At 45.5% G+C, this 12,007-nt stretch overlaps 1 protein-coding gene across 10 annotated transcripts in view; it reads right to left on the bottom strand.

Annotated features, from left to right (window-relative positions):
* SUGP2 (SURP and G-patch domain containing 2) overlaps positions 1 to 12,007 on the bottom strand; it is a 31,025-nt gene that overhangs the window by 13,900 nt on the left and 5,118 nt on the right. For all 10 annotated transcript variants that reach the window (XR_004475537.2, XR_004475539.2, XM_033401375.2 and 7 more), the window contains exons 3-5: positions 9,534 to 11,141; positions 6,438 to 6,558; positions 85 to 572 (exon numbers count right to left, since the gene is read on the bottom strand). Coding sequence is in view for 8 of the 10 variants with exons in the window: in XM_033401375.2 (XP_033257266.1) it covers positions 85 to 572; positions 6,438 to 6,558; positions 9,534 to 11,141 (2,217 nt within the window). In the remaining 2 variants the exon portion in view is untranslated. The remainder of the gene's footprint in view (positions 1 to 84; positions 573 to 6,437; positions 6,559 to 9,533; positions 11,142 to 12,007) is intronic.

Genomic DNA, 12,007 nt, shown 5'->3' with positions numbered 1-12,007 from the left:
ACTGAAGCCACCTGTCTCTGCAGAGAGCCCTGGGGATAGATGAGCATTGGGGCCCAGAGGAGGGGGACAGAAGTGAGCACTCACCATCAGTAGACAGGCAGGGAGAAGAGGTCTGAGGGGCTTCGGAGACATCCACTCCTGCTGGCTTGGAGGATGGGCCTGAGGCTTCTGGGCTGGGGTCCCGAGGAGAGGGTCCGGCTGGGTCTGGCGGGCAGTCCTTGGCAGCATCATTGCCATCTGGTTGAGGCGGCTTTCCCTGCAAGGAGCCTGGAGCCTGCCGGCCATGGTGTTTCAGCCTGGTGCCTGAGGAGAGGAGGGTCTGGGTCCCGGTGGTCGCTCTCCTCACTTTACAGCCCCGGGGTCCTTGAGCTCGAAGCATCCCCCGCCGCCGCCCTGGTAGGAGCCTCTTCTTGAGGCTCCGGACCGCCCGGGAATATAGCATGGCCCGGACTGCACACTCTGCCGCCATTGGCTTCTGATCTGCTCCTGGCAAGTTCTGGCTCATCCGCTGCATTTCTGCCAGCTTCAGCTTATAATATTTATACTCCAGACTACTGTCATCAGATAAAAACCTGTATAACAAAACAGGAATAGCAGGACATTTGTGAATATACCAGCATGACCAAATTGTCGCTGTAAATACACTTCTGCAAACCCTTTCTACTTAGTGGCCTCCCTGCTGTTGGAGAGGCTCCGCCCAGCTCCACCAAGAACCCAGCGCTGGGCCCTGGCCATCTGTCCTGCTCAGAGTGACCACAGGGTGACCAGGAGCTCTGACCGAACACTGGTCGATTCCTCCTCAATTTCCATCATCAGAAGCCATGAAGGAGCTCCCAGCTCCTGGTGGCCTCACAATACAAACCAGTTACCCTGAAACCATGGAAGCTCTCTGCTGTCAGGAAGTGGCAGGTGTTGCTCCTGGACATCACTTTCAGATGACGCCCTTCAAATGGTGAGCACTCAGCGACCTTTTAACTACATCATTAAGGCACTGAGTGTGCCACCGCTGTGAAATCACGTGCCAGAGTCATAATGAGAACAGTACAGAAAAGAGGAGTTTGAGTTACATGTACTAACATAGAAAGAGATCCGTAATACAGCCCACGGAGAGCAAACTAGAGAAGACCAACATTGATACATACCATATGAAACTGCTTTGTGTACATGAAATCCACATATATTTGTTTTTTTCACATAGGTTGAAAGAATATAAAGCAAACTTAAGGATTTGCTCAAGGAACGGGTTAGAAAGAGGAATGACTGGATTAGAAGGGGAAGGTCACATTATTTACTTTGTTGACCATTTCATTAGCACTTTCTTTCATCTCCATTAACCCTTTCCTTGTAGTCTCTGGGCTTTTTGCACCATTTCCTTCTTGCTTCATGAATTGAATGCTTACCTTCACTCTATTTCTGATACACACACAAGGTCGCACCTTTCTCCCAACCGCTGTTACGGATGCATTCTATATGCAATGCTCTCCCCGCTACTCCCTTCTGAAGAGTTTCTAATTCCAATTCTAATTCTCTTTCATATAAAAGTTATTCAGAAGCCTGTTTTATTTTGGCTGTTGCTGGTTTCAACTTCTATGCATTGCACAATGTGGCCCACGTGACTTCCCTTTCCTGGGATATTCTGTAATTTTCTACACGACCTCATTCATAACAAGTTTTTTGTGAACGTTCAATCTCAGTTTGTGTTAAAGAACGAGTACTGTTTGGTGAGTATAGCAATATTTCATGCGGCTTTTGGACGCCTGAAGTTGAGATCATATATTAGATGAGGTTCCCAATTACCAATAACAGAAGCTGATTGGCTGTGAGGTGGCAGTGCACAGCAGGATGCTGGCAGCACCGTGTGATGTGGCATGTCCCTGGTGGGCAGCTCCATATGAAGCTCCTGTTGATGCTCACTGCACAGTCAAGGTCTGGCTGGATCTGAGGAAAGAGCCTGTGTGCTGGTTCCTCTGCTGCCCTGGACACTCTGCTGGGCCAACAGCAGCATCCTGCAAGATTGCATCCTAACAAGCAAGGGTTGCCACATTAAGGGAAGGTTGACCAAAACAGAAGCTCCAGTTCTCAAGTCAAACGCAGCCCCTCATCCAGGGCAGAAAGTGGAGTCAGTGCCCAGGTGACCTGGATCCCCAAGATGTAAGTCCCTTTCGCCTGGTCGGTTCTAATGCCAAGTGCATGCAGTGTGAGGACATGTCACAAACCCATCCCCCTTAGTTCTAGTGGAGTGTAACATCAAGAGCATAGAATACTCCTAAGCTAGCCTGCACGGTTCAAATCCCAGTGTAAACACTTATTAGCTGTGAGATTTACTGAATCTTTCTGTGCCTCACTTTCTCCATCTGTAAGATGAGACGGATGATAATAATAAGCTACTTCATCATGTTGCTGTGAGGCTTGAATTATATATACACTTTTCATTATAAGGAAAATGCTTTGGGGAATTCCCTGGTGGTCCAGTGGTTAGGACTCGGTGCTTTCACTTTCGGGGCCTGGGTTCGATCCCTGGTTGGGGAACTAAGATCCCACGAGACCTGCAGTGTGGTCATAAAAAACAAACAAACAAAAAAAAGAGCAACATAGGCTTATCATCTCTAGAGATACAGAAGTAACTGTTAAAAGTAGTTTAATGAACTAAAAGCGACTGTCTCCAAGGAGTGGAACTGGGAACTTCCCTGGCCGCCCAGTGGTTAAGACTCTGCACTTCCACTGTAGGGGGCATGGGTTCAATCCCTGGTCAGGGAACTAAGATCCTGCATGCCACATAGACACAGCCATGGTTTCTGCCATCGATATCATGGCAGAAACATTTTGCCGTTTGTGTTTACTTCATTTTTTTGGTACATCACATTTGGTAAAGTACTACTTTAACTTAAGAATTCAAATATACACACCAAAAACCTAAGTTTACTAGTTCTTTAACACTGTTTTTTGCACACTCTTTCTTCTTACAGTCTCTGGATAATTCTTTCTGAAGGAAGTCACAGGTGATCACGTCTCTGAGTCCAGCTCCCTAATCTGTTCTTCATCCAGGTCAATTCTATCAGCTGACCACTGAGATCATTTCAACAATCACATTTGTCAATTCCAAGATCCTTAATTGGTTCTTTTCCATAACAAGCAGTTCCTATTTCATGGATACAATATGCTATTATCCACCCAAGACTATTAATTACACACATGTACTTGTAGACAATCTTCTTTTCCTTATAGTAACTTCTTAGGTGCCAGATCTGCTGGGTTGGGTGGCCCTCCTTCATGCTGCCAGTTTCCCTCAAATACTTGGTTTAGAGCTCAATGCTCATTTCTGATTTGGAACCCCCTCCCACCGCCACACATACACCCAGCTCTGGCTATGCTTCCGTCCGCCACCCCTGACTGTCAGAGATCATGAACCTGATGGGTAGTGCGGAGCGGTCATGCAGCAGAGAGGCATGCTCCTAGTCCTCTCAGGGTCCCCCTTCCCTCCAGCCCAATCACCTCGGCAATCACCTGGAAATTGCCCCTGGGTCTTCCAAGTCTAGATGACATCTTACCCAGAGGATCTTACCCAGAGGATCTAGCCTCCTTCCTTCAGTATGAGCGTTGGTTGAGACCACAGAGCCAGAATGTGAACCTCAGCTCTGTCTTTTCCTAGCTGTGCCTCCTTGAGGCAAGAGGTCTCTTTTGAGCCTCAACTTTTCTGTCTGTAAAATCAGGATGACAACATACCTACCTCAAAAGGTTGTTTATGAGGGTTCGGCCAGCTAATGCTTAAAGCAGTAAAGTGCTTAGAACGGTACCAAGTGCACAGAAAGCAAAAGTATTTGCTAAATAAAAAGTATTCAATAAATGATACTGGGGCAATTAGGTTACTGGGTTTCTTTTCTTTTCTTTTTTTTTTTTTACCTTTTAAGTTACATGCCTATCTTATTCAACACAGGAACATAATCTTGATGAATTCAAGAATTCTGTAAAGGATTTCCCTGGTGGCTCAGTGGTTAAGAATCCACCTGCCAATGCAGGGAACATGGGTTCGAGCCCTGGTCTGGGAAGATCCCACATGCCATGGAGCATCTAAGCCCGTGCGCCACGACTACTGAGCATGCGCGCTAGAGCCCATGAGTCCCAACTTCTGAGCCCAAGCGCTGCAACTACTGAAGCCTGCGCGCTTTAGGGCCTGCATGCTGCAACTACTGAAGCCCACGCACCTAGAGCCCGTGCTCTACAACAAGAGAAGCCACCGCAATGAGAAGACCACGCACCACAACAAAGAGTAGCCCCGCTCACCACAACTAGAGAAAGACTGAGTGCAGCAACACAGACCCAGTGCAGCCAGAAAAAAAAAAAAATTCTGTAAAAATAAAACCATAACAAGTTCCAACTCTTCTCCTGAAAAATCATGCTGGTTAGGACCAAAGCCCTGGTGCCATTACACAGAAATTTACACCTTTCAAGCATCTTTAGAAATTACAACAGCAAGAATAGAGAGCTTGGTATGGATACAACATTGACTATACCAGACCTGAACAGATCACTCAAAAAAGAGGAACTACAACTAGAAATCCTATGAGCAAACACATAAAACAAAAGCATATAAGGTAAAACATCACCCTATGAAATTATCTTTAAGTCAAAAACACTCATGTGAGGGCATGGCACATGTACGGAGTGGCAGTGAGGGTGTCAATCACGGAAAATAACCTGATGATAAAGATCAGTGGTCTCCACCAGGGACAACTCTGTCCCCCAGGGGACACTGAGCAATGTCTGAAGGTATTTTTGGCTGGGATGGAGGCTTCTACTGGCACCAGTGAGTGGAGGCCAAGGATGCCCAGGACAGTCCCCCTGCAGAGAATTATCCAGCCTCAAACATCAATAATGCTGCAGTTGGGCTTCCCTAGTGGTGCAGTGGTTGAGAATCTGCCTGCTAATGCAGGGGACACGGGTTCGAGCCCTGGTCTGGGAGGACCCCACATGCCACGGAGCAACTAGGCCCGTGAGCCACAACTACTGAGCCTGCGCGTCTGGAGCCTGTGCTCTGCAACAAGAGAGGCCGTGATAGTGAGAGGCCCGCGCGCTGCGATGAAGAGTGGCCCCCGCTTGCCACAACTAGAGAAACACAGAAACAAAGCACAGAAACAAAGACCCAACAGAGCAAAAATAAATTAATTAATTAATAAACTCCTACCCCCAACATCTTCTTTAAAAATAATAATAATAATAATAATGCTGCAGTTGAGAAACACTGACACAGATCAAAAGCCTCTAACATGAGCTTTCTTTTTAAACTAGCAATTTTACTCCCAGATACTACCGTAATAAACTGCCAGAAATGTAGACATAAATAAAAGCAAGACAACATTCATCATAACGTTATTAGAATCTAAGAATCCACCAATGGGCAATGGTTGAGTGTAGTATACTGTGTAAGAAGGAATAGTATGCGTTCATTGATAATAAGGACAATTATGTTAAGTTTAAAACACAGGACACAACTACAGAGCACACACTGTGGGGGAAAAGTGGGAGAGCTCTGAGTAACTCCATCTTTGCCTTTTTACTTTTCTCTATTTTTACAAAGGGCATATGCCACTCTGATCATTTTTTAAAAAGTTAACGAAGTATAAAACCTTTCCACTTCCAGCAATCTAATCTAGAGATAATCCTAAACACACACAGAAATGTGACACATTAAGCTATTCACAGAAAAAATTAAAAATAGTGTACAATCAAAAATATTCTAAAAATCCAACAAGAGAGGAATGGCTAGATAAACTGATCACCTACTCTGCGAACCGGTAAACACAGCCATCTGAAATGTTTACAAAAAGTAGGGAATACGAGCATTTTCCTTTGTTATCTAAAAGGAGTAGCATATATCACAGCATAATCACAACTGTGTTAAAAACCACACAGCTCGCAATGAGCAGAAAGACTGGAAGCAAATACCCAAAAATGCCAGTGAATGCCAGTAAGCACACAGGTGGCTTTGCCCAATTTTCTGTTCTTCTTTACCTTCTCTAATGATCAAATACTATATTTATGGTGAAAACTTTAATTTTAAAAAGTTCTATTCAAGTGAAGAGGCAATAAGGCAAAAGGAAAAGACAGTTTAACAAACAGTAGCAATAAATCACAAACAACTGCTGTGATATATTCCTTATCTTACACTCATTCTTTGCATACACTTCTCACCTCATCCTCAAACCAGCACAGCAGGGACAAAGTGCTCCATGTCCAGATGAGAGAAGGCCACATGGCAGGTAAGCAGCAGACTGGAGCTTGAACCCACATGAACCTGACCCACCCTCATGCTCTTCCACTGACTACACCACAGCACAAAATAAGCATCTCACCCTCTTCTCTGGACATCATCAGAGCAACAAAAACATTGCCATGTACTTTATGGGAGGAATTCTGAAGAGCAACATTTAAAGACCTACCAGTAAGCAGGGTCCTCCTTGAGAAGAGCTCTTTCTTTGGGAGACAGGCTGCCTCCAACAACACGTGTGACCAGCTGGTCAATGGTGTCCACCACCTTGTGGTCTGCTCGCTGGGGGACCTCTGGAACACACAGAAGGGCTTTTCTGAGAAACACACTGGACCACATGGGGCCTGGGAAGACCAGGACAGAACTGAAGGCTTAGGATGGGGCCTAAGCAGGCACCAGGAACTGAAATCCTCGTAGATGACAGACCAGCATTGAAAAGAGGAAAGGGGCCTGTTATTCTCAAAACCAATATGCAAAATATCCTCTCAAAAGCTATAACAGCATAATCGCTAGGAGAGAAACAGTCACAAACTTACGATGACTGTACAGAGCAATATATATACATATTCTATAGGAGAAAATGGTGTGCAGCAACTCCTAACCACTTTTTGCACACATCTTAACTTGAATGTTCACAATATTAAGGGGAGAACAAAAGACATAAAATGTATCTAGGTATAAAATATGTAAAAAGTATATCTAAACTGTGAGTTGCAATACGAAAAAAAGGAAAAGAGATACATAAATACAGACACACAGAAAAAAATTAGAAGGAAATATACCAGAAAGTTAACAGAGATTATCTATGGGTGGTAGATTTATCAGGGATTTCATTTTTGTGTTTGCTTTATCTATAAAAGTTAAACACACATGTGTTTTGTAATCATAAAACATATACATAAATTTACAAAGAAAAATTTCCCAATTAAAAAAGTCAGTAGGGCTTCCCTGGTGGCGCAGTGGTTGAGAGTCCACCTGCTGATGCAGGGGACACAGGTTTGTGCCCCGGTCTGGGAAGATCCCACATGCCGCGGAGAGGCTAGGCCCGTGAGCCATGGCCGCTGAGCCTGCGCGTCTGGAGCCTGTGCTCCGCAACGGGAGAGGCCACAACAGTGAGAGGTCTGCGTACCGCAAAAAAAAAAAGTCAGTAGTTCCAAGGTAGGTGTTCACAGAAAATATCTGCTGAATGTATGAAAAGAAAACATTTCTTAAAGTGTGAATTTCCTCCAATGACTTGTAATTTACAATGCCACCAGCAACACAGAAGAGCATTATGTCCTTAAACACTAAGATTGTTTAGTTTTCTGATATTTGCTAGTTTTAATAGCATAGATGGTCTATTTGTTCATTCATTCAATAAAAATCACCCCTGAACTGGAGAGGTTTTCCAGTTTGTTCTGTGGAATGGTATTTTAAACATCAATGTGAGTTCTTAACATAGGATGAGTCAATCCTTCAATTGTCATGTCATTTCCCCTCTGAAATTACTTTCCCTTTTTTTGTTGTCAGCTCTTATTCTATAGAACTGCTAGTTTTATATGATTTTACAAAAGAATAAGAGATTCAAAGTCAGAAGCTTTCAAAAACAATGAAATTTGTGCATCATTGCAAACATCTCTAGAGAAGATGACCATAGTAAGGGCCAGAAAGTGGGTCCTACTTTTGGCCCAGCAATCATTCTGTGACTATCTCCTTTAAGGGAGGATTCAAAAACATTTTTAACGAAAATAACAGCAATAATAAATACAACCAAAGATGTCATCTCAGCATTTCTAACAGTACTGAAGTAATGGCAGGGCAGCGCCCCATAAGACGTGGGCGCTGGTACTGTCTACCTGCTGACCAGAAAAGGAGCCAATGCTTTGCAGATGCCAATCTCATGGGAACTGAGCTCTGCTCAGCCTCAGAAGCCTCTAGTAAAAGGCACTAGGAGTCCAACATCAAGGGAGAGGTGAGGTAAATTCACATTTAGTCATGATGCTGCAAATGCCGCAGAAACACAGAAAAGAGCCTTTGATAATCCTGTAAAAGAGCAGACTGTAGTGTTTTCAGTACAGCAAGACTGCAGCTACAGGCATGCCTGCATAGCAGCACAACCAGGGGATGGTGGCAGGCAACTTTAGGTTATGGGGGACTTTTTTGTCCTTCTTACAGTTCTTCAGTATCGTTGTTATACTGACTTTCCACCCCACTACTTTTGGGGATGTGGGGAGGAGAGGTCCTGCTTCAGCCCTGAGCCCACTACTGGAAGGCTCTCTCTCTGGGAGTAGGTGTGGCCGCCCATCCGTGGAGCGACCTACCCAGTGCCTGTTGCAGTCAGGGCTCCACGAGGGTGGAGAGGATTGAAGAGACTCAGGGACAAATGAGACTTCCCAAATTGGCTGGGGCAATGGAAGCTGAAAACTCTATCAGAGGGAAAGGGGACTTCCTAAATGGCCACATGGCCACTATGTGTGCTCATGACCTCTGGGATGTCTGGGTTGTGAGAACGTCCATCCTGAGAGCAAAGGGGGAGGGACAAGGGACACCAGCCAGTCATTTCTATTTCTATTACCTTCTTCTAGGTCTTTCCCCTCCCCAGTAAGCCAACTCGTTAACTGCAGGTTACCAGGTATACCTAAGTGATCTCTCAACCTTTAGCCAGTCTAGAAAAGCGACCAGGTGAAAAGGTGCCTCCACCACGCATCCCTCAAAACAGCTCAAACATAGCCTTCCTGACTCCCCATGCTGAGCTGAGCTGGGGCCTCTCCTATAGTCCTCTTAATCCCAGCAAAGGAGGGGCTGGGTTTTGTGACTTCTTTCCCTTAGAAGCCTGGAGAATTCTTAAGAGACTGTGCCCAGCATTTACTCTCCCTTCTAGTAATAACTTGGCGGGGGTAGAGAAGGGGTGCTGTTGGAACAAGGCTTCTTAAAACTTGGCTGAAGGATGACACAAACACCCCAGAACGTGCAACATTGTGTACAAACATATATGTATTTTCCCTGGCAAGGACCACAGCTTTTCATCAGATTCCCAAAGGAGTCTTGACCCAGAAAGTCTAAGGACTTCTGTAACAGACAAAAGATTCCTAACGCATGCTTACATGCTTACAGAATGAATGGCAGGCATGTATACTGGTCATTGTGAGTTTACTACTAAAATTCTGATTTGTTTCCAACTGGCTGAAGGAGTTTTATGTACAAATATCAAAGAGAATGAGAGACATTACAAGAAAACATGAAAAGCAAGCAAATCGCAACAAACAGAAACTTTTGCTGCTTTCCTTACCATCACTCAGACCACTCAGAGCCTTAGCCTGAATTTCAGGTTTGGTAGGAGGAACCGTTTTCTCCTGATCTCGGGTTGGCTCGGGTTCGGCTTTCTTGACCTGGAGTGGACACCCACTGCTGACCAGCCAGGCCTTCAGGTGATCGATGTACTCTCTCCCAAACAGAGTAGAGTCCTCAAAGTTTGGAAATGCGGCAGGAGAGGGAGCTATATCTTGGAGGCCGACGGCTTCTAAGATTTTCTCTTGCCGGAAAGAAGAGGCCAAGGAGAACGTCTGTCCCAAAAGAGCTAAAGACTTCCGGCAGAGAGAATTGGTGGTCTCCAGGGCAATAGCCAAGTCCAGGGGGTTACTGAGGGTCTTCATCTTGACACTCAGCTCATAGGCATTGCAGGCCATGAGCAGGGGTGTGACACTCTTCAGCAGCCGGTCTTGTAGCCTCATTATGTATTTATCAAAGGGCTTTATGATTTCAAAAAAGCAATTTTTGGTCTTCACAGCACCTTTGTCTAAAAGCATGTTTAAAAACTCGTTATCAACTCTGGGTGTTTTCAAAGCAGAGTGCTTTAAAAATTTGATAGTAAAAAAGCAAAAATCTCTGTGCTCTGGTTTTAAGGAGCATTTGAATGAGGCGAGCATTTTAGCACAGGTTTCGGTTTCAAGTTCAAAGAGAGTCTGGAAAAGCTGGGAAAATTTAACATCATCTTTTATGGTGTGGAATCCTGCCCATTTGATTATTTCTATCCCAAACCTCGAAAAAACATCAGACTTATCTATCAGATCGAAGCTCATCTTTCTTCTGGGGAGCCGAATATCCTTCAGATTAAGCCCCAAAGGGATTTTCTGAGTGGGGAATTGGACATCTTCCGTCCCTGGGTTTGTCCCCAGCGTCAGATCAGGACTTGGGGTGGTCTTCTGAATTTGGTCAGTGCCCTGAGTTTTGGGAGTGATACAACTTACAGTGGGCACCTGTTTTGTGCTCATGTTTCTCAGCATGACAAGTTTCCCGACCCCTCCTTTAGGCGTGAGCAGGCCTTGAGTCTCCCCCTTTCCTAGGAGGGCACCCTCCTGGTCAACGATGTTTAGACCTCGGCCTCTGCCCTGGACTTGGCTGCTGCCCCGGAGCACAGTGTCTGCCTCTCCCGGACGGTCCACGTCGTAATCCCGACTCTCTTTCTCCAAACACTCTTTCTCAATCAGCCTGGAGGAGCCAAAGTCCCCCAGTAATGCAGAAGGACCAAAACTATACTCCTGTGACCAGGAGGATTCTTGAGAAACTGAATGGCCAAAGTCTTGTTCCCAAGAGCCACGGAGTGCAAATTTCCAGTCCTGAGAACGGAAATGTCCCAATTTCCGGTGGCCGAAGACCTGGTCTCGGGAGTCAGGGTGGGAAAATTCCAGGTCCCGACCACATTCTTTGCGAAAGTAGCTGTCGTCACTTACAGAAGGGTTGCTTGATCTGAAGGAAGGTCCTGGAAATATATCACCTCTCAGGCCTTCTCTCCCAGTGTCTTGAGGATGAGCTACAGATCCGCCCAGAGTGTATCTGCTGTTGCTATGAATGTCATCATACATATCTGCTCTGGCTCTTGGGAGTGTCCTTAGAAGATCTGAAATAAACAATCCAGAAAGAAACACAAAGGTACTTCAGACCACAGGCTGCAAACGGATGATCCACAGACCACCAGCCAGCAGGGGTGCTTTATCAGTCAGAGTGCATTTTAGAAGCTCATATTCATTGCCAACATTTAAAACGTGTGTGGTTTCACTTAAAAATAGATTTACTACTTAGAAAAACAGAAGACCTACAAGTACTGGGCCTGCATTTGCCCTGACGACAGTCCATCGAGGCTGGGCAGCAATGACTCTCACTCATTCAGATCTCCTGCCCTGGCTCTGTTTTACAAGCCCTCTTTTAGACTCAGGGAAGGGTATCTGGTCCCCAAATAACCTGGGCTTCTTTACTGCGACCAGAACACCTGTGTGTTTCTACTTCTATCACACAGCAGATGGGTTTTCTAGAGGATGTCTGCTTCCCCTGCTTCCTATGAGGAACTCTTGGCCCACAGTGCCACTGAGGCAGGAGCCATATCTGACACTGCACCCACCACAGCTGGCTGGGCCTTGGCTGAGCATCTGACCCAAAGCTGGCTGATAGGCTCCCTCAGCAAGGTCCATTAGGCCAACCAATTCCTGGAAAAACAGAGACTGAAGCAGATAGGAGGGAAGACAGAAGCTAAACAAGCCACAACAACAGAGGCCACAATGGAAACTAAACACTGTGTACTTTTGTCCTACCCTGTGGAGAAATGAGAAAAATAGGAAACTATGTTTGCATTTGCTCATTTGTGCATAAAGAAACTGTAAGGGAAATTCCCTGGCGGTGTAGTGGTTAGGATTCCACGCTTTCACTGCTGAGGACCTGGGTTTAATCCCTGGTGGGGAACTAATATCCCATAAGAAGCGTGGTACGGCC

This window comes from Orcinus orca, chromosome 3 (genome assembly GCF_937001465.1).
Source record: "Orcinus orca chromosome 3, mOrcOrc1.1, whole genome shotgun sequence".
In the NCBI taxonomy this organism is placed as follows: Eukaryota; Metazoa; Chordata; class Mammalia; order Artiodactyla; family Delphinidae; genus Orcinus; species Orcinus orca.
This window is presented reverse-complemented; position numbering and strand designations above follow the sequence as displayed.